The 22,274-nt window shown below is 36.9% G+C and overlaps 1 protein-coding gene across 1 annotated transcript in view; it reads left to right on the forward strand.

Moving 5' to 3' along the window:
• The first annotated feature begins 4,467 nt into the window (after positions 1-4,467).
• LOC108670040 (zinc finger protein 629) overlaps positions 4,468-22,274 on the forward strand; it is a 47,694-nt gene continuing 29,887 nt past the window's right edge. The window contains exons 1-2 of the mRNA XM_018157489.2: positions 4,468-4,502; positions 12,962-13,184. Of these exons, the coding sequence (XP_018012978.1) occupies positions 12,968-13,184 (217 nt within the window). The 5' untranslated portion in view covers positions 4,468-4,502; positions 12,962-12,967. The remainder of the gene's footprint in view (positions 4,503-12,961; positions 13,185-22,274) is intronic.

Raw genomic sequence — 22,274 nt, forward strand, 5'->3', positions numbered from 1 at the left:
AATGGAATATAGGTTTATTTTTATTCTAATATTCATCGGGCTTGGAGTCTCTCAATATTGGGGCCGATATTTAATCAAAGGCCCGCGTATCGCTTGCTAGCTCAATTTGCTAATCCAGAAGTGAAGGAGTCTACGGAACGTCTTTAATTTTTAATATATCGTCCTTCGCTCTATATTAAAACTTTTGCCATATTATTGACCTGAAGGTCTTTGTTATACAATTGGTATCCTACAGTTCAAAAATGACAATAAACATTGTGACTAATGATAATACATATCTCCTATTGCGTCTCTCGGATTTTCGGCCTTAATTTTTTCACTTCTTTGTGCTAATGATGTTTTGTTTAGAATTTTTACGAATGAGAATGCAATTAATATTATGTTATGGAGATGATATTCTCGTCGATGAATATAATAATGCAAAGAATATCAATAAATCTGACAATTAAGATAACAATGATGACAGCTTCAGGAATTTAGTGCGGCACATTATTGTCTCAATGGTCAACAACCCCCATTTCTTTGCTTGTTTAGCTCAAAATCCCCTATCTAATTTCTACAAAAATAAATAATATTCAATTATAGCAGCGAGTAAGAAAAAAACTTGACCTTGCTTATCATTACCTTTAAAAAAACTATTTAGAGCAGGATTTTCTCATGACGAATCCGGCAACCATGTTAAATAATGTAAGAAATTAGCAGATGTGGATGTCATCTACCTGTCCAGGCTTGAAGTTCATTCATCAACATCCGTCTTCGGTGTCATCCGCACCCGGCATCCGATTTCACTCGTAATGAATCTCGACTGCAGACAAGCGAACCGGCGGCGAGAGTTTCATACGAGACAACCTTCCGCTTTTTATACTTTTTAAATTTAATTGAATTTTTTTAATAACTGAATTGAACTGCTAATACGGTTTATTACTTGAACGGAATTTTTGCCGCTATTTATTATATCAATGGAACTCTTCTTTTGTATTTATTGAATGGGACTTGTGTCACTATTTATAACTTAAACGGAACTCTCATCACTTTTTGTTAATTGAATGGAACTATTGTCACTATTTGTAACTTGAATGGAACTCTTATCACTATTTATTAATTGAACGAAATTTTGGTCAGTATTTGTAACTTGAATGGAACTCTAATCATTATTTATTAATTGAACGGTGTTTTTGTCACTATATTTGTAGCTTGAACCGAATACATATCACTATTTACGGATTGAACGAAACTTTTGTCACTATTCGTTACTTGAACGGGACTCTTATCACTATTTATTAATTGAACAGAATATTTGTCACTATTAATAACTTGAAAGGAACTAAACGTTATAACTATTTAATAATTGAACGGAACTTCGGTCATTATTTATAATTTGAACGGAACTCGTATCACTATTTAATTATTGAACGGAACTTTTGTCGCTATTAATAACTTGAATGACACTCTGATCACTATTTATAAATAGAACAGAATTTTTGTCACCATTTATAACTTGAGTGGAGCTCTAATCTCTACTCATTTTTTAACGGAAAAATTATCACTATTTATTACTAGAACGGGATATTTTATACTGTAGAATCTGGTAATTCAACATCCAGAAGAAAATCATGTGTTATCAAATTGAAAATAGAAACAAGTGGAATAATCTACATAAGTTTTGTGTAGGGCGAAAATTTCATAATAATTTAATTAATCACATGAATGCAACGCAGTCTCAAATGTGGAATAAAAATTCCCATGTACCTGCATGGAAAGCTATGATGTATCCAAACCAAATTACTACATAGGAACTAAATAAAAAGTATTCAATTTAAAAAATAAAAATCACATCCGGCAGAATATCTATGGAAAAAATTTTCATTGGCGAAATTCGTGGGAGCGTTTCTTCTGATATTTGCATCTCACGATCAAGTTACGAACTTTATGGTTTCCAATTCCACAAGAACAATAACTTCACTTTCGTAAAACCTCTACTGACAGTTTATATTTTTGTAGTGCAGACAGTTTATTTAAACCTACTTTCCGCTTCTAGGTTGACAAAAGGCTTCAGACCGCTAAATAGGTTCCTCGATCCTTTGTTGACTTTGTGCACAACAATGCTATGAGACTCCATGTTTACGAAGAAGGGTTTAGGGTTTATTAGGTTTGATATTGAAGATTGAGTTGTACTTAATTGAATATTTTCTACGCTAAATTGTAATATCAGTGATGAGTAATCAATAATAAATAGTTCGAGTTCGAGTTAAGATCACAAATATATTTCAACTGTTCAATGTACGCTATTGTGTGAGTGAACATAAGTAAATGAATAACCCTAAGCTAGAGCGTAAAACGACTTTCTATATCTTCATTGAAAGTAATTGAAGATTGTTCACTTGATTTCGGAAAGCTTCAATATTCTGATCAACGTTTTATTTTATTTTAATTGATTCTATAGTTATTTTATATCATTAGTATATATTTGCATGCGAGTTCTTATCTCTCGTGCAAAATCTTTTGATTGATTATCTTTGAAAAATTGACTCGTTCCACAGCACCACGAATCTACTTAGTCTCACGATGTGGACACAGTCAGAGTGATATCAACGACTGCGTACACTGGCAAGGTTCATGTTATCTGTTATCAAAAGAACACATAACACGTTCTCAAAAGAACACAAAATATTCTCAAATGAAGACATTTGATATTATAGAAGCAAACATATTATCAAAAGAACGCCCAACATATGTTCTCATAGGAACACATCGTGTTATGTGTTCTCTCCCTACAAGAACAGTCCCGCGCTCACATACCGTGTACTTACTTGGTTTCGTCCGTATTCCCGTATTGAGATAACCTAAACGGCCTCTGTTGAGAACTGGGACTTGAAATGAGCTTAAGTTGCACGAGTCCTGCCATTGTGCCTGGGATGGGCCAAGTTGGCCCATTTAATGCTTGTTAAGATCTCTTAAGAGCACTGAACGCAACGACATGCGCACGGTTGTGCCTTAATGATCCTTATGCGCATCGGCAAATGAAATAATATGGAAAAAGTTCCACTATTTCCCATTCAACGGTGCAAGAAACGTTTTATTTCCTAATCAAAAAATGTTTGCGAGATGTTCTGTAGCTGACCTCCACACGGCACTGGGAAGGCCTTCTTAAAATCAGCCATCAAGGATCGTGAAAAGTGTAAATTGCCTAGAAATCCTAATCAAATGTTTTTAAGCCTTTTTTATTAACATGTTCTTCTTCACTACATTAATTCCTTCTTTAGAGCATAAACTATTTAATATTATAAAATTTATTGTTATATACAATCTACCCATGGCTCTTCAACTACATTTATTCTTTCTTTTCAGCATAAGCTTATTAATATTATCAAGTATATTGTTATTTACAAACTACCCAAGGCTCCTCAATTCAAATCGCATTAAATTTTTTTCCGTTGAAGCAAGCGTCCTTATTTCCATTCCACAGGCGCAACAAATTTCCGATGCTCATCGCCATGCAAATGATCTTGTTATTTTTGAAGGAGAGAAACTCGAAGCCGAATTTCCAGGGCGCCGTTTCTAAGTGTCGAAATTAGATTCCAAATTGCAGTCCTTCCATTACAGGTAAAATTTTCGGCTTTGATCGTAGAAAATTTGCAGTGATGGTGAGATTACGCTGAAATCTGCAACCCTTAAGTGCATTTATTATCGCTGAATAGCAACGAAACAAACGGAAAAACTTTCGTTGATTTTCGAAGCGCATCGTGTAAGGTTCGTTCAATTCAATAGCAATTGCGTTATATTACGGAACAAATGTATTATATGTATTATGGTTAAGATTAATGTTATGATGTGATTAATTATGCTTGCATGAAGAGCTTTCAATGTGTATTTAAACAACAATATTGTAATTTTTTAAATTAGAATCCTCGATGTTATCTCGTTGCATTTTATTTAAACGGAATGTTTTTTGTTTTTCATGAGCTATAATTTTTGTCCATCCTGCCTACTAAACACTTACATAAACTTTCTCATGCCTCCTCATTCAATTTATTCTAATCATCCAAGACATGCTCGACTGATCACATCCGTGGACACTGAGACTTACTTGACGAACAAACTCCACGGGAAACGAACATCAAGCGTTCACTCATTCAACAACGAAAGACATTAGTTTTTAATCACGGCTAGCTAATCAAAGTAATAATGCAGAAAATATTCATAAAAAAGAGAAGTTATAATCGTTGATGTATGGGTAAACGTTGATGCGTTCTCTCAGAAAACGAATGGTTCGTCTTGTCAAAAGAGCGACTCCACTCTCTTAGCCTCTGCGTTGGCAGAGTTGAGGTAAGTATTGCCATTACAGGGCAAGAAGTGCATCGCTAATTCGACAATATCTCATTCATTTGTCTGAGTGTTTCTTGAGAGTTGTCTTCTCGAGATGTTCTTGTTCTAACGAAAATCCTTTCACTTCTCTCTTCTGCTCTCAGGCGTTTCAGTTGTTTCCATCGTTATGGGGCCAGGTAAGATATCTCATCCAACTTATAAAACCCTTTTTTAATTAATCGCATGAGAGCTATTAGAATACTATTGTCAAGATTCCATATTCTATATTACTTAAGGACGTTGATTTTTTTCATGCTTGTAATTCGATTGGAAGTAACCAAGAATGCCATTTCCATGGTATTTATATATATAATACTTTCAAACTTTTTTCAGATCTCGCTTGAAAATCTGGAAAATTTTACTGCCTACGATTGCCAATTTTCCTATTTACAATGGATTTATTTCTGGTATATAATATCTACGGATATACTTCTATAGGTTTCCAACCGAAATACTGGCTCGCAATTTTTTACGAAGCATAATGAGTTAAAACTCGGAAATTTAATCAACAAAACCGTTTTTCAAGTCGAAATAGGGTAGAGTCACAAGCTGCTATACAGATTCAGCGAATCTGTCGCACTCTTGTAACGCGGATGTTGCGCGGAATTTCACAAGACTCGGAGTGCGGACATTGAAGCTTCTTGTCACCAGTCCGAGCTCACAACCTCTGCAATTTCTGGCCGAGTTGTGCGCGTATCTCTACACTTTGAATTCATCGTAATGCTCTGGAAAAAAGAGGCGGGCATCAAGTTCTGGAAGCGTCACGAGATTTTTCTGCGATTCATCCTCACATGCGCGGGAACCTACGCAATGATCGGAGAACAAATTAGCAGAGCGCTTAAATAGGTAGAGGTATTAAAATTACGTCATAGACTTTTTGGACTTTTTTTTCATAATTTCTGCTCTAATCTTGACGTGAAAATAAACATGAGTATCTACCATCATTTCAATAATTAAATTATACATTATAACACGTCTCCTAAGATTTTATATTTCGCTATTCAGATAAATGAAAATCAAATATGTGTCAATAGCAAATAATGTTTATTTCAGCCCTAAAATAGAACAGCTGTAGCTAATGCCGAATTTATTATTTTCATAACGTCCACTTGAAAATTTTTCCAACCTCACTCAGGACTTCGGTCCAGTCCATTACAGTGGACTTACGTGAGTAGCGAGGGCTTGCATAAATGATGTTACAAGTGCAGCAGTGATGTTACAAGTACAGGAATGATGTTACAAGAGCAGCAGTGGTTTTACGAGGTGGCTGTAAGGGAGCCGTGCGGTGAAGCCTTGTCACCGTAATAAGTGCTAATGTACTCAGGGTGTACGTGTAATTAGTGAAAACTCGTGCGTGTCGCGAATGTCAAGCGCGCGTATATATGACAGCCGGTTTGTGCGAAAACTGAAGTTTAAAGCAATGGAAAAATTTGGACAGGGGTATAAGCAGTGTTACAGTACGGTTATAGTTTATAATAATTATTGCAAATTGTAATAATTTTATTTATCTGTGTTTAATATAATTTTATTCTAATATTTTTATATCAGTTGGAAGTTGCACCTTATTTCACGCACTTTCTTTCACTGAATGTAAAGCTTATTTTCCACTAGTCGACCAATATCAGACACTAAAAAAGGGAAAAAGAAAATATATCGAGTCTAAAAGTGATGTGGATTAGAAACAATTTATTACAAACAATTCTGTCATCATAATCTGTCAGAGAATATAAAAAAAGCCTCATTTCCATATCTTATTTTGCGAGTAAATTGCGTATACAAATGCGTGTCAGATAAAAAATTTATGTGTCATGTTCCAGATAAAATTTATTCCAAGACAGCATCATATTTCAATACTCATCTATATGCGTAGGTCTCCCAAAGTTTTTTTAAATGTAAACTCATTTTATGAAATATGCGCGTCTCGCTTCCCAGCGCCGCTCAGTTCCATCAGCTCTCTGCAAAGTTCAGCGCCAGTCCGCAAGAAAATATTTTAATGTAAAACTTTATTGCCGCCCAAAGTTAGCTTTTTCCAAATAAGTTTTATCCGCTACGGATGGAAATGTCCAAAAACAGCTTGATGGCAATAAAAAGTTCAAATTGAAGACTGCCGTAACTTTGACAGGCCTTCAGGCCGAGCATCGATGACTGAAGCTGACGTGACAAATGCGACTGTTGATTCATGTATACATCATGGTCGTGATCCATGGTCTGGCTCGAGAGCCATGATCTGGCTTCAGATCCGTGATCTGGCTCGAGAGCCATGATCTGGCTTGAGAGCCATTATCTGGCTTGAGAGCCATGATCTGGCGTGAGAGCCATGATCTGGCTTGAGATCCGTGATCTGGCTTCAGATCCATGTTCTGGCTTGAAGTCCATTATCTGGCTTGAGATCCACGATCTGGCTTGATATTTATGATCTGGCTTTAGAGCCATGATCTGGCTTGAGAACCGTGATCTGGCTTGATATTCATGATCTTGGGCGTGATCTTGCTTGAAATCCAAGAACTCGTTTTGGTTCCATGATCTTACTTTTATTACGCCTATGGAAAAGCTATAAACAAGCTTTTTGTTCTATTCATCTTTGATTAATCCAAATAAGTTCAGAGCACGGAATTATAAACAATTATATGAGAGGACCGACTTGAAGATGGGAAGGCAGAACGAGGGGTAAGGGGGTGAACGAAGGGAGGGAAGGCAGGGTCAGAGATGCATTTGTCTCTGTTATTGTTTGTGACTTTTTGCCGATGAGAGGCCGGCGGGAGGGCAAGGGGCGCATTTTTTTGAGTAGACTGCAAATCAATAAGTTTAAAGACGGGCTTCCAATGACTGCAATTAATGCAGCTTCGTTTGTGAGGAACAGAACAAGACACAACCTGAGACCAGCCCTGGTCCCAGTGAACAATGCGTTTACAATAAATCAATTGAGATAAAAATATACGAATCATATATAAATATGAAATATACAATACTAAAGATGATTGTGTGAACGCAATGTATTATTCATTAAATCTCGTTGCTCTCCATACAGAGCACACATAACTATAAAGAGACCCGAGAAAAAGATAATAAATTTAAGAATTGACTCAATTTTTTGTACATGTTTACTTTAAAGTGAATTCAAATACTGAAAATAACCGGATTGCAACATAGCATAAGTGACCTGCAACAGGTCACTTTTGCGTGTAACAAAAATGGCCGCACCTGCAACAGGAACATTAAAGTGAGAAAAAACATACAACTCTTAAACAAAACGCTCTAAAATTTAAACTCCGATAATATATAATATTTTGAAATTAATTCACATAATTCGGCAGAATATACTCACTTCATTAGCCAACAAATCAAGACGGCGAGACGAACAATTCTTTTAAAATCGAAAAATTAATATTTGTATATTTTGTCCTTAAAATCCAAATGAATTCTGAAACTCTATCCCGCCTGACCACAGCCCAGCTGTCCGTGCGCAAATAAGTTTTCTCAGTGGGGCTCAGTTTTAATTATGGAGACTAGAAGCACGAACATTCATTAATTGCCCCAGATTTTCCTTTGAAATCTTCCTGTTGCTGCCACCCAAAGAATTTCAGTTGACACAAGAGAGTCCGCAGCGCTCGGCCGCTCTGCGTCTCTTCTCAAAGTTTATTAATTAAAATATAATTGGCTTCATTTAATTTTAGTCCCGATTCAAACGAGTTAGTTTCTTCTCGAGGCATCGCAGCCCATAGCTTTACTGGTGATGGTGGTGAGTGTATGTGATGGTGGACGCAAAAATTTGAAGTATTTTTCAAAAGTTAAACTTACCCAGATAACGGCTTGATTTGTAAAAAAATGATTTTTTTTAAATCAGTGCACTAAGAAAGCAATTAATGAATAATGGTTTGCCTCATAGGTAATCATGACATCTTAATTGAGTATTGTTTCAATGATCCCCATTTATGTAAAATATTCTGTCAAAAAATAAATCCAACAATAAATTTTTTCACCCAAAATAATTATTGGGAGTGAGAAAAGATCATTCAGTATCTCATGATATATCATACTAATACAACGACCATTTAAAGCAAAGCTTCTATTTATTTGCCTTACCACGTTGGCCTTTCTTATGAAAATGATTCATTGTAGTTTATTTATCGGTGGCCAGTCATCGGCTACTAATTGGCCGCACATAATTCGACCAAGTTCCTCAATAAGGCTGGCGCTGAGACCAAATTACATTCTTGGCCTCACTTGAGGAGTTTTGGGCGCCTCTCGAAGCAGAATTGCGGTATAAGCAATTTAATAATCGCAGACTTAGAGCCTCGCTTGGATATGAGACAATAGAGACGACCGTTTGGCCGAGGGGCAGCTAGGAGTCATGAAACTAAACGTCATGCCGTTTCCATTAACTATTCATCTGTTCAAACAATCTGTTTATCAGTTGAAGTTTCATATTTGGAACTGAGGATGACAAAATTAATGTGGTATTATTATTGCATAATAATTATGTTAAACTTGAGCGGGTATACTCAAAAATATAGGTTCGTGATGTATTGGCTGAGTATAAGCATGAATTATTGTTTGCATTAAAAATAAAAATTAATGACACAATTTTTTCCAATTCCATTTCTGAATTTGTCACTGTAGAATCGAATTGTAATGTACTCCGAATTCGAATTCTGAATAATTCAGAGAATTAATTTTTGATTATTGAATTTTCAAAATTATTCACAAACTTAAAAGAGTACAAAAGCCGGACGCTGTACGCGGAACCAGAAGGAAACATCTCCACTTCCCGTAATTCAGGACGCGACGTCGGACAGGCCTGCAAGGAGTAGGCTGGCCTAAATAATTAAATGGAAGCCCGCGTTTTTGGACAATAGATGGGCGCATTACTGTGGCGAGCAGCGCCGTACGTCTTCACTTTTACGGACGCAGAACTAAAGTTGAATTTCAAGTGACGCCGCTGAGTCTTAGGGTTACTTGGCTGCTGGAGCCGAGGTCTGTGTTGCTTCTTGTTGCTCTTCCGCATTTGCATTTGTTAATAAACACTTCAGTTCCGTCTGAAAATTATCTATTTGACAAATTTTATGAACTCGTCAATGTAGTTTGTGAGCTCCAAGTTTATTTAGCTTATTGTGTCTTAATAAAGACGTTAAAATTGTCAGCTTCACCCACTTTGTATATGTACAATCAATGAAATATGATATTGCTGCCCAAATACTCTTCACTATCACTATTTTGCACACTATTCTACTCGCAGAACCGCTTTTGGTGACATTTCCGTTATTGAAGAGTCATTTATTTCTATTTCTACATTTTAGTTCCAGTTAAACTTCCTGAAAGCCCCATTTATATTTAAATTGTACTAACAGATTAATTGATTTGTCTTATTATTATAAGTAAATTTTCATGAATTTTCTGTAATTGTCGCTATAATCCGCCCTTCGATCAAGTTAATTCGGAATTTTACATTCAGAAGCAGAAACAATTTTAAACTTTGGAGTTTTAAATCGGAATTAGTTTACAGTACGCTTTTTATGAAACAATAATATATTCGTAATTCAGTCAAACATTCTTTGTTTGTAAATTATTCTCTCTTAAGTATAACATCGCCAGCAAACTTGTCGGTTTCTCGAGCCATGAGCCAACCCTTCCCTCCCTCGCAGAAAGTATTCAGTCATTCAGCAAGTGGGCTTCATTGGAGCAATTATCCGTAATGGTCGTAATAAATCACTCTAATTTGTCCTACCTCATAAACTCATTCAACAATTTCAATTATGGCTACCTTCCGATAGCATAAGTTAGAGAGTTCTTTTTCGCCAATGACTTCCCAAGAAATGTGTTGTTCGTCGTTTTAAATTTGTGAGATCTAAAACAAAAAAGTTTATTCTCTTGCACACTGTTTAATGGTAGGAATTTCAGTTAAAATCATCATAATTTTTTTATGTCTATTAGATATTAGACACAATTCTTAAATTAGAAATGGGTTTTAAATTATTCTATTTCCACATCCAATTATTATTTAACTTTCTTTCCTCTCCAAAACTTGTGGTCATATGCTCCTCAACATCAAACAACGTTCCTTTTTCACATTATTCACTATGAGCCCGAATGTTTTACTAATATCTCTAATTATCCTTATTTATTAATGTTTTTCTCCGTGGATGTCTCAATATTATAAACAAAGTTTTGACTTTTGCGAGTGTTGAACATGAATTATTCAATAACATTGCGATTCAAGTTTTGTCTAAACTAACATGATTACACTGTGACTCNGACTTTAATTATATATTTATACTGCGACCCAAACTAACTCGTGTCGGACTTTAATTATATATTTATACTGCGACCAAAACTAAGTCGTGTCGGACTTTAATTATATAATTATACTGCGACCCAAACAAACTTGTTTCGGAGTTGAATTATATAGATATATTTCGATTCAAACTAACTCGCGTCAGACTTGAATTATTTTTTTAATTATATAATTATACTGCGACCCAAACTAACTCACGTACGACTTAAATTACATAATTGCACTGCGACTTTTCATGCCTGCATTAGCAGAGATGAGCTTCATCGTGGGTAGCTCCCTCACTTATCATCAGCAGCAGCACCGGCGCCATTAGAACCATATTTCCGGGCAATTTTTCTGCGGCTTTTTGTTTCTTTGTAATTAGAGAGAACCTGCCTGCGTGTATAGCATCACTCTGAGCAATATCACTCTGACGCCAGAAGAAAAGAGCTTCCCGTGTTATAAGTCTTTTGTAAAGGATCCCGCGTTAAATAGCGAAAAACTACCACCGCTTGTGCCTAAAGAATATCAATTGGAGGCTTTAATTCACGGTCGTTAATTTTGGTTTCCATGATTGCTCGTGTATTCGATTGCATGCAAATGAGGAACTTCTCGTCTGGCGTCATGAGAAGAGATTTACTTATGAGAAGAATTTATAATCTCATTCATTTTGCAGGCTCCCTCCCACTGGCGAATCGCTCGTTATTGAGCCTTTGCCTTAAGCCCCATTAAAGTTCAACGAGGGTTCTTAATTTCTTCAGCGCTGATCATATTCAAAGTTCTCAACTGTCTTATCTGTTACTTCTTTATTATGTGAATTTCAACTTCGAATTACACAAAATAAATTTTCATATATTTGTACCAGTTTTATCAGTACTAAAGCTATATATATAGTTACGTCCCACAATAGAAGTACTCGCACTCAGCAGTCATGTACCCCTATACAGCAACGAGTAGACTATAAAAGTACGTTATATATCCCATTCATCACGCTACTAAAGACGAATTGAAACTTTGTGAGACGTTCATCTGTCCGTTTTAGGCCCATGTCGTCGCCATTTTTACGACCATCAGAAGGGTGGCCCTCAAGACTGATCACCAGCCATTGCTGGGGTCATAAATTACAAAGGCCCTAAATCGTTCCAAGAGATTCTTTTATCGTCACCGTTCGAGTTTTTGAAAGCCTTCAATATCAAGCCACTCAATTCTAATTTGAAATGGATCCAAAAAACTGGGCGCGACACGGACAGTTTGCTCAGTTCTTCAAAATAATTGCTACTGAACTCGGAAGTTCATCGGGGAACAGAAACTATGAATTATTAAACTCGCATCGATCTAGAACCTAATGTGTGAGCTGTGAAACTTGGTGTTGGTTTTAAAATATTTATCTTCAAATAAGATAGCTACTTGAGTATGGAAATCCATCGATGTAGTTTGATGCATTTTTATCGTCATTTTAAAGCTCGCACGTGCAGCTGTAATCCGTGCATTATTGTTTCAATTGAGAAAAAAATAAAATATTCTCCTCTTATTTATGTCTGCCATGAAGCTACAGCTGTTGTTGACGTTTGTTGCAGATTTTCATGCACAAATCTGCGATGCAGATGCACAATCGCTATTTATATCTGCCTGAAGCCACATCTATTGTTGTTTGTTGCAGAACATCGATCTAGAACCTAATGTGTGAGCTGTGAAACTTGGTGTTGGTTTTAAAATATTTATCTTCAAATAAGATAGCTACTTGAGTATGGCTACTTAAATTGTTAACATGTTCAGTACAAATTATTTCGGTACAGTATCAGTAGGCCTACTATATATGCTGAATAACAATTCAGTACATTCAGTTTAATTTTTAATTTGCTACTGTTATAGGTCATTATTGGGCATACGGGGATTGCAATAAATCATTTAAAATATGAATTCCTTGCTCTGCTTAGATTTTGAGAAATTATATGAATATAACTTAGGAATCTCGTCTTAGTAATTTGAATTCAAATGCTGATTTTCTCGCCATTTTCAAGGGGCAAGTTTTAATTGAAGAAGGTAACGCATTCAACGCTTCGCATCATCTATTTTTTCAATATTCGAAGCAATCGTCATCCTTAAAAATATCAATGACCTCCCAAAAAAATCTAGTTACTCTAAATTACACAAAGAACGTGTGAAATCCATCGAGTTTGATGCATTTTTATCTTCATTTCAAAGCTCGCACGTGCAGACAGCTGTAATACGTGCAATAATGTTTCAATTGGGAAAAAACTAAAATATTCTCCTTTTTATTTATATCTGCCATGAAGCTACAGCTGTTGTTGACGTTTGTTGCAGATCTTCATGCACAAATCTGCGATGCAGATGCACAATCGCGACCCCCACCGCACCGAGGTGAAGCCTCACCAGTGTCAGCAATGCCTCAAGTCGTTCAGCTCGAACCATCAGTTGGTTCAACACATCAGGGTTCACACAGGAGAAAAACCCTACAAATGTTCATACTGCGACAGGCGGTTCAAGCAGCTGTCGCATGTGCAACAACACACCCGCCTGCATACCGGTGAGTACAATCATCTCTTTATTTAATTTGAATCTGTTTATTAAATTCGAATGAGTTGCCTTAGAATTGTTGGGGTGGTTATCATTTCTGAAATAACGATAAGTGTAAAACCGCATAAAAAACGATAAGTTGAGTAAAAAAGTGAAAATAAGTAAGTTAATGAATAGTGTAAAAACTGCATCTCATGCGTTGATAATATTGCTTTAATTGGTAATTTACTGGTTACCGTTTAGCAAAAGTGTACACACATCGTTGGGTGTTATATATGTGATCCTTTCTTGTATATATTCTACTTAATTTAGCTTTTTTATGTAGATTTCTTAACCGCATCCGTTGAACAGCGGTAGTTTCGGCTGGAAATTTAGCACTGCAGCTAATGTATGAGTAGGAATAAAATTGAGCTTTCGACGCTCTAATGGTTGAGAAGATAATAAAGTAAAACAATAACTAAATAAGATTCACAAGACTAAATTTATCAAACTCCCTAATTCTTCCGTTCCACACAGCGCTACTTATGATTTCAATAACATCTCATCCTGGCTCATATGACTGGGGGCACGGTAATTAAAAGGGAAGCTATACATGGTAAAATCTTGCTGCTGAACAAATATCTTTATTCTCTCATAGGAGGAACAATGGGCAAAGAATAACGACGGTCGTTTGCCTTCAGTAGTGGCCGTATATCGCTGCTGCGAGACTGCCAGTCTTTTTGTTCTAAGCCTATTGAAGGCGCCTACAAGAGCCGCCAGTAGAGGCCAAAATTGTCTGCCGGAGCCAAATTAAAGAAGGCATGGGGGCGGGAAGACATATTAACAGATAAAGACGTTCGTTCTGGGCAGTTTTTCTCATGCTCCGACACATTCTATGAGAGACTTTACGTTGAAACAAATAAAATTGTGGATTTGTTCCAAATCGGTTGGTTTTTTACTATTTTGTTCATCATTTTTGTATCTAATTTTGAGAGTAAGCACTTAGATAACAATTCTTTCTAAATATTTCTAGAATATTACATCAATAATCAAGTGAGTATTTGGAAATGAAGACGATGATTAGATATTAGGCAAAGGCTTTTGATGAATTTTAGTACGACATGAATAGTTTTCGCTAACCCAGCAGCAATCCAAAAAGGTCAGTCTCTTCAACCCTGTATCTGATTAAAATAGAGCTGAATTGTTAAGTAAATGGACTGCATGTGCGCGTCACAATTCATGGTAAATAATACCCAAGTAACTTTAACGTAGCCTTTAAAAAAAATTAATTTAAGATGATTGTTCTCTCTCATAATATCATCTAATTTTAACGACTAATACAGTAAATTACATATCAATTCAACTTTACTTATGATCAAGTACTCTAGTCGCCCTGCATGCGTTTAAGTGTCATTGCGCTCAAGCATTTCTCGGGCGATGCGTTCCAGAGGGAAGTAACAGAGGGCAGTAACAGAGGGCATGCAGAGGGAAGTTACAGAGGAATGTTACAGAGGGAAGTTCCATGGGAAGTTACAGAGAGAAGTAACAGAGGGACGTAACAGAGGAAAGTAACAGAGGGAAGGTACAGAGGGAAGTTACAGAGGGACGTAACAGAGGGAAGGCACAGAGGGAAGAGGGTAGCGCTGTGTCATGTACCGTGTCTCGCCAGCCACGCAGTAATTGGAGGCACTGTTAAAGGCTCCCAGGACAGGTGTTAGGCACACCAAAGGACGCTGTAATACACTCACTAAGAGGCTCCTCGCCTTAATGAACGCCCCCTGCAAATTATCAATGAAGCTTCACTGGTCCCAAGATAACGTCAATCAGACGCGGTGAACGTGGCTGCTGTTTCTTACCGACTGCGTAATGAGGCAAGTGACAAGAGAAATCGACGATTTGCAGCTGCATTTGCCATTGAAAAGCTAAACAAATAGGGTTAATAGACTCCAGTCGCTCCCAAAATTATGTTAGAGATAAAATAGTATTAGAACAGATAGGAAATTATTCTGCTGATCTCTTCAATCGCAATTGATATTTTCAAGTACGAACGCAAGACGAAATTGAGTAGAGGTTCGCGCACTTTTGTAAGCCGACATGCATTAATAATTTGCATGGGCACAGAATTGACTCTGACCCGATACGTTGGTTTGGCTTTTAGAAATGAAGAATAAACTTTCTTCGGTAAAAGAATATTAGATGTAATTTGCCTTTGATTAATTAACAATTTGTACTGAGGTTGTGATCCGGAATTTCGCATGTTTATAATTTCAATTTCACCCTTCCCGTGTATTCCGGAACACAAGTATACAAGACATTACTGGAGGCCTCCGATAATTCACAAATAATCGTTAATTGAGAAGCTAATTTCATCGCAATTAATTTTCTCAGCAGCGCTCGCCCAGGCGACGTCTGTCTGTACGGTCATAAGAGCTGTGACAGCACGAAGCGATTGTCGAGCAATCCATCACACAATCTGTCAATCTCGGGACAGCAATCACAGCTCGCTGGCTCCTGTTTGTCTGTTTTGGTCTACTACCTCATTTAAAATTACCTCCGTACGCTGCAGCGCCTGCTCAACATCTCATTCATTGTGGTACGATTTTAAGTTGGTAGTAACCGGACACGAATTATTATAAGGAAGGTGAAGTCCGCATTATTTGCCTTAAATTATTCACCAACTTTAATAGTAGACGTACATATGAATAATTGGAGGTGAAGTCCGTATATTTGCAGAAACACTCAACGCGTTTACCGAGCTATTACCCCTGGTAAAGGTTTTAAGTTTATACAGTGACTCGGCCATTCATTAGCTGATATTATTGTTTGATTCACCTCTATAAATCAGTAGCATGTATACACAAGTGAGGGTATACAAACATAATACGACTTTAAAAAATAAATAAAAATGGTCAAGTAAAAAAAAAATATTAAAGAACTTGAATTGTTGGTAAACATTTGTAATATTTTTCACATAAATAGAAGCAAATTTATGAGCTGAAACAGTCAACAAGTATCACTAAGTTTTTCAGGATATTTTTGCCCTATCTGCCTAAGTGAATGCGGAAAATTTGAACTACCAATCGAACTCCGTAATAAGTATCCAATTTCAATGGAAAATTGAAAATGTATACTTCTTGTACGCATATAAACAAGAAAATTCTGCCATCTTATAATAATTTCAATGAAACACACATCTTTCGTATTATTTCAGTAAATGAAAATTAAATTAAAACATAAAGATTAGTTCATCTCATTGCATAGAATGCCATAGATGAAGTATAAATGAAGTGCAGAAGAGTATATCGGCGTGACACGGAGCCATTTTGGCCGCGAGACAAGCATCAGCGACTCGAGGGTGCGTGAGGGTAACGCAGACCGAGGGGAGCTGCGTACGGGAAGCAGCGCGATCACGACGCTCATAATGTAGACGAAGGCGCTCAAACATTTCATGAATTTCTACTAACTATGAAACCATGTATTTATTTTTGCTACACAAAAAAATTGGTTTGCTTAATACGAGAGATTACATTAAGAAAATTTCTATAAAATTGTGTTCTTTGCTAATACTAATCATCTTGAATACCTCTTGCTAGGTCGTGTCTGATAAATAATAGTACTGGAGTTACTTTCTTCAACACGAGTTTTCTGTTTTATTTTTCCGGGGCACTGGCAAAGTTATTACTTATTATTTCATAAACCCATTTAATTTTAGTTTTCTGGGTAAATGACTAAACGAAAGTCACTTGTATTGTCATCGAATGGCAACGGAAATCAACAGCTCCCTGATATAATAAGGGAATTGAAAGCCCAACAGTGGAGGGGTAACTTCTGAAGAGATGATATGAAGACACACGCGTTAGTGAAAGCAAGCATGTACACAGGGCAAGCAAACACGTCGTATACACACAGCCCACCGGTCACCAGTTCAGCGGTTAAACAAACATGGCAGATAAACACTCGAACGAACAGGAGTTGATCCTAAGTTTGATACCAACGATCTTTATGCTTCAAAATGGAGAGCCAAGCGCTTGAGCCTCTCTTAGCTCAAGAGGTCTCGCTTAACTCGTGTACTCGGGATATTGGAAAGAATAATGTGAGTTTCTATTTAATTTTGTGTGCTATTAGTGATTCATAATAAATTAATAAATTGAGTCCCCAACCTTCTTTCATGAAATTATATACTATAATTTAAATTATTGAAATAGGGGGGTGTAATTCTTCAATTATGTAGGAACTTTTTATCAGGCAGTAAAATGAACCAACAGTTATAACTTAAAGGAGTGACGATGAAAATTATTCCGTACAAGATTTTCGTTGCTACAGTGCATTTATCGCAACGATGGGCATATATGTGATCTTATTGTATTATTATAAGCACTTGGTTTGTTATTCTAATTGAATTAATGCTCTGTTGGTGATGCTGCTTTCTCACAGCCGATATTAGAGCAATAATCATGAATAAATCATCCTCTATAATAATTATTCTCTTTTAAATGTCTAAAAATTCGAATAACTTCAAAACATTTTTAGCCCAGCACAAAATATCCAAATAATACATTCAAATGCAGGCACTTTCAGGCACAAATTTAATGGTCACGAAATTAAACATCATTACAACCTACAGAAAAATTCAACAGACCTTTCATTTTTATTTACTGGCACTATTCTCACCATTACCAACCTTAATGACCACCACTACAACTTTCTACCTCACATCCACAAAGCTTTTTGTCTAGTCATAACCACCTCTACCATAAAAACGACAACTCCCACCAAAATACAACACATTCACATCGCTTAGTCTCATGATCATACCACCCTAACAACCATACCAATAAATAACCAGCAATCCTACCATACTACATCACCTACACATAGCTATGTCTCATCATCATACCCTTAACACCCATAAACAACCACCACTGTCACCATACTACATCACCTCCACAAAGCTTTGTCTCATCATCATGCCCTTAACACCCATAAATAATCACCACTGCCACCATACTACATCATCTCCACAAAGCTTTGTCTCATAACCCTTACCACCCATAAATAGCCACCACTGCCACCATACCACATCACCTCCACAAAGCGTTGTCTCATCATCATACCCTTAACACCCATAAATAGCCACCACTGCCACCATACTGCATCATGACAGCGTCTGAGTTACACAGTTATACAGCCAAGCTCACGGATAGACGTACACTCAAACACAAGAAGCAAATATGGACTTCCTCCACAGAATTTAATGAAAAGTAAACAGCTTTGCCGGACAATGGTTGGGCCGCCTTATGCGGCGTCCGACGCTCAAACACGGCGGCATTTGCAAGACTATAACAATGTCTGAACGCAAACCATATGTTCAGCTAAACTTGGCACGCCTAAAAATCGCTGTGTTCCAATGGGACATTTTTGTGAGCGTTTCTATGGGGGCACCAGCAGCATATACTGCTTCTGCTGCACCTAGTCCTGTGGTGGGATCTGTGTTCGAGAAGATGAATGAACTTGACATATCATGCTCGGTAACATTGTTAAACATTGTTTTACTATTCTTATATGGATTTGTGAATAATTTAGAAGTAAAGAAGTGGTAATACTTATGTCAACACCTTTCAAGTTTTATATTCATCCGTTTAAAAAAAAATTAACAAAGCACTCAAGAAGCTTTTTAAATCTGCAGTAGATATCTAAAAATGTTAAAACCTACCGGAAAATCAAGGTTACAGCAACAGAAACTCTACATCAGCAGCAGCAGCTCTAACATCACTCACGCGATGTGCTCGCGATTCTAAGTCATCAGGGCCCCCTGATTCAGATATGGAAATGGAGGCAATAAAATAAATGAAACCAGGGGGGCTGGCCAAGCTCGTAAAACAGATTAAAAAAAATCTCAGGGTGAAAAATGCAAAGTAACGCATAAAGGAGCCTGTAATCCGTGATAAGAATGATGGCCTAACTTTTGAACTTGTGCCGTTTCTAACTGCGACGTCGTACATACAGGACGCGTGAGATTTTGACTTGCTATATAGCGAATCAAAATTATGATTATCATTGTATTTTTAATATCTTGAATGAATATCTTCAATTTTGGCATGTAAGTGATAATATGAAAATATATTTAGAAGCGAAAAATTTTTTTAGATTAAAACACAAAATCCGAAAAGTTGTCTTAAACCGGTTATCCTTCTGCACTTTTTTCAGTCGATGAAAACATTTGATACAATTTTCAATATTGTACAGAGCAATTCAACATGTCAATTTAAATTGACATGTCAATCCAATCAACATGTCAATTTAAAATTTGATGAATAAAACCAAAATGAATCCATGAGCACATTACGTGCGAGAGAACAAAAAAAAAAATAAATGTATGCACTGTGCAGTCCTTATGCTAAATCAATTTTGTTTCGCTAACTTCGATTTTGGACTCCATTGAAAGTACACAATGAATCAATATCACCACCCAGACTGTGCTCGCTGCCTCTCATCCAAAAGCTGTCTTCTCAAAGACACTTTTTTCCGAAACTCACGAAAGTTTGCCGCCAAGTTTCCCTATAAAGCATGATCCGGTGCAGATTGTTCGGCGCTGGCTCCGCTTTATGACGACCAGATGCTGCGCGGCGGGACTTCGGGTCCATAGATCTAAGATTGTATGCGTAATAATTGACTAAAAATTTTTGAGGAATTTTGTTATGTGGAATGGATGACATGACATAATACTACGTGACGGGACATTTAATTTAAAAATCATGGAATAGTATCAAAATTTATTTTAAAATTCATGCTCATTGGGCAACATTTTTTAAGCTGCAATTTTTATCCATCATTACACTAGTATTCATTAATTTTGTATGTTTCCATTTGATGGTGGAAAAATTGTGAAGATAGTACAAACATTTACAAATTCTGAAGATAGTACAAAAAATGTCAAATTTTGACTAATTTAATTCGTGATTCACAATTCAAATTAAATTTTTGCATCGCTAAAAGAGTTTGTTCTTTGAAGCAGTGCTCAAGAAATTTTAAATCAAGTCATAGAAGGCAGGGAAGGGAGTCGAGAGGCAACCGACGAAAGCGTATAAGATTTTGCCGACCGAAAGTTCCGCCATAAAGCTTGATGTAGTCGGCGATCTGGCGAGATGGAAAGCCTAAGAAAAGCAGTTAGTGTGAAATATGCGCAGATATCGGGACAGACCAACGGCCGTTTAGGGTAAAACGAGTCTAAACTTGCCCCTAACTGTTAAACCCGACGACCGCTTGGGGTAAAAAGAGTCTAAACATGCACCTTACTGGGAAGGTGGCCGGCCAAGAACCCTCAAATAAAGCGGGCAAAAATAAACAACGTACAGAAGAAAGGTCAATTTTTAAATCCCTTCTAAATAAGATGGTTACAAAAATAAACCAAGTATTCGAACTAGCTAGATTCTCAGAATTATTTTTGCACGTTCTAAAGAGATTTAAAGTTTGTGATATATGCATGTGGTTATCGGAATAATGTTTGCATAAAAATTTTCTAAAAAATTGTAACGGTATCTGAGGAACGGCGCTAGAACATCAATATTTTACTGATCGTCCTATATCTCTGGTTTCATATATCCAATATGCTGAAATTTAAGCACCAAAGCAACGCTTTTTCAAATAACTGAAATTTGACCGAATTCAAAACATAAAGCCTGGCTGAGTGAGTTTATTATGTATGGGAAAAACGTTCATACACATGATACTTTTGAACAGTATTATGTATATCAATGAGTAGTCGTTGTATATGATTAACACAGAGACGTTGAGTGACGTCTTGTGTGAGAAGACGAGTTGAATCTGTTGGTCACTAGTGCTGCTGTTTAGATCTGTTGGTCACTAGTGCTGCTGTTTGGATCTGTTAGTCACTAGTGCTGCTGTTTGGGTCTGTTGGTCACTAGTGCTGCTGTTTGGGTCTGTTGGTCACTAGTGCTGCTGTTTAGATCTGTTGGTCACTAGTGCTGCTGTTTGGGTCTGTTAGTGTTTAGTGCTACTGTTTGGATCTGTTGGTGGTTGGTGCTACTGTTTGAATTTTTGATGGTTGGTGCTACTATTTGGATATTTTTGTGGCTAGTGCTGCTGTTGGTGCTGCTGTTAGTGCTTCGGGTTGTTGGTGTTACTGGCAAATGCGATTTTTTTCTCTGCGTGTCACTGCAATTAATTCACGATGATGTCGCGTTTGCTATTGCAGATGGACCTGTTGTTCCTACAACCGCGAACAGCATATTCATGAGGCTGGCCCCATGAATATGCTCCATACTGATAGTTGTACACTCTTTTTGATCTATTTTCTTGGTTCTACTCACATTTGCACTTGATTCGATAAAAAATTCATATTAAACAATTTATTTTGAAATCTGAAATATTTCGTTTCGTTTGGCTTCGCAATTTTGGCTTGTTCTTCTTACTTAAAGACGCAAACTTCTTAAAAAATGTTCTTGTCAAAACTTCATTATATACTCCAGTTCGGTTCACCTCAATACACCCGTGGAGAGGCTTTCTTTGCATTTATTCGTTCCTTAGTTAATCTTTAATATTTTTTCATCATTCCTTGAGCTTTTGGCCGGCTTGCAAGCTTTTCCCTCGATATCAGCCCCCGAGGGCTACCCTCTTCCCTGTACAAGTTATTCGCCGTGTTTACAGCTCCCCTTAGCTGTCGAAATTCGACTTATATTGAATTTGCAGTTCCTCGGAGGGCAGCTCCGATTTCTTTGGTTCTTGTCCACTTGTAAGGATTTTTGCCGCTCCTCTCGCTTGGCTGGATTAATTGCCGGACTCTTTTTCTTTTCTTTTCTTTTCGAGACTCGAAAAAGCACGAGTTCTTGCGTGCATATTGACTACGCCGGACGCCTTCGTTCCCTGTATGTGCGATGCAAAAGAATTCCGACCGGCGAATTCCGACCTCTCAAGAAACTCCTTTAGTTGCAATCGTCTGCCTCGTGTGATGTTTTGACTCAAATCCTGATACCTTCTTTACAACCTTGAGTCCCCTTATGTTTGAATACAAATTCTTGGTTATTTTCAAGAGATTGTAATGTTTTTTTTTATTAAGCGAAAGATTTTCGAACAGGACTTGCTAAGACTATATATAATCAGT

The sequence above is a fragment of the Hyalella azteca genome, unplaced genomic scaffold, assembly GCF_000764305.2.
Source record: "Hyalella azteca isolate HAZT.00-mixed unplaced genomic scaffold, Hazt_2.0.2 contig5918, whole genome shotgun sequence".
In the NCBI taxonomy this organism is placed as follows: Eukaryota; Metazoa; Arthropoda; class Malacostraca; order Amphipoda; family Hyalellidae; genus Hyalella; species Hyalella azteca.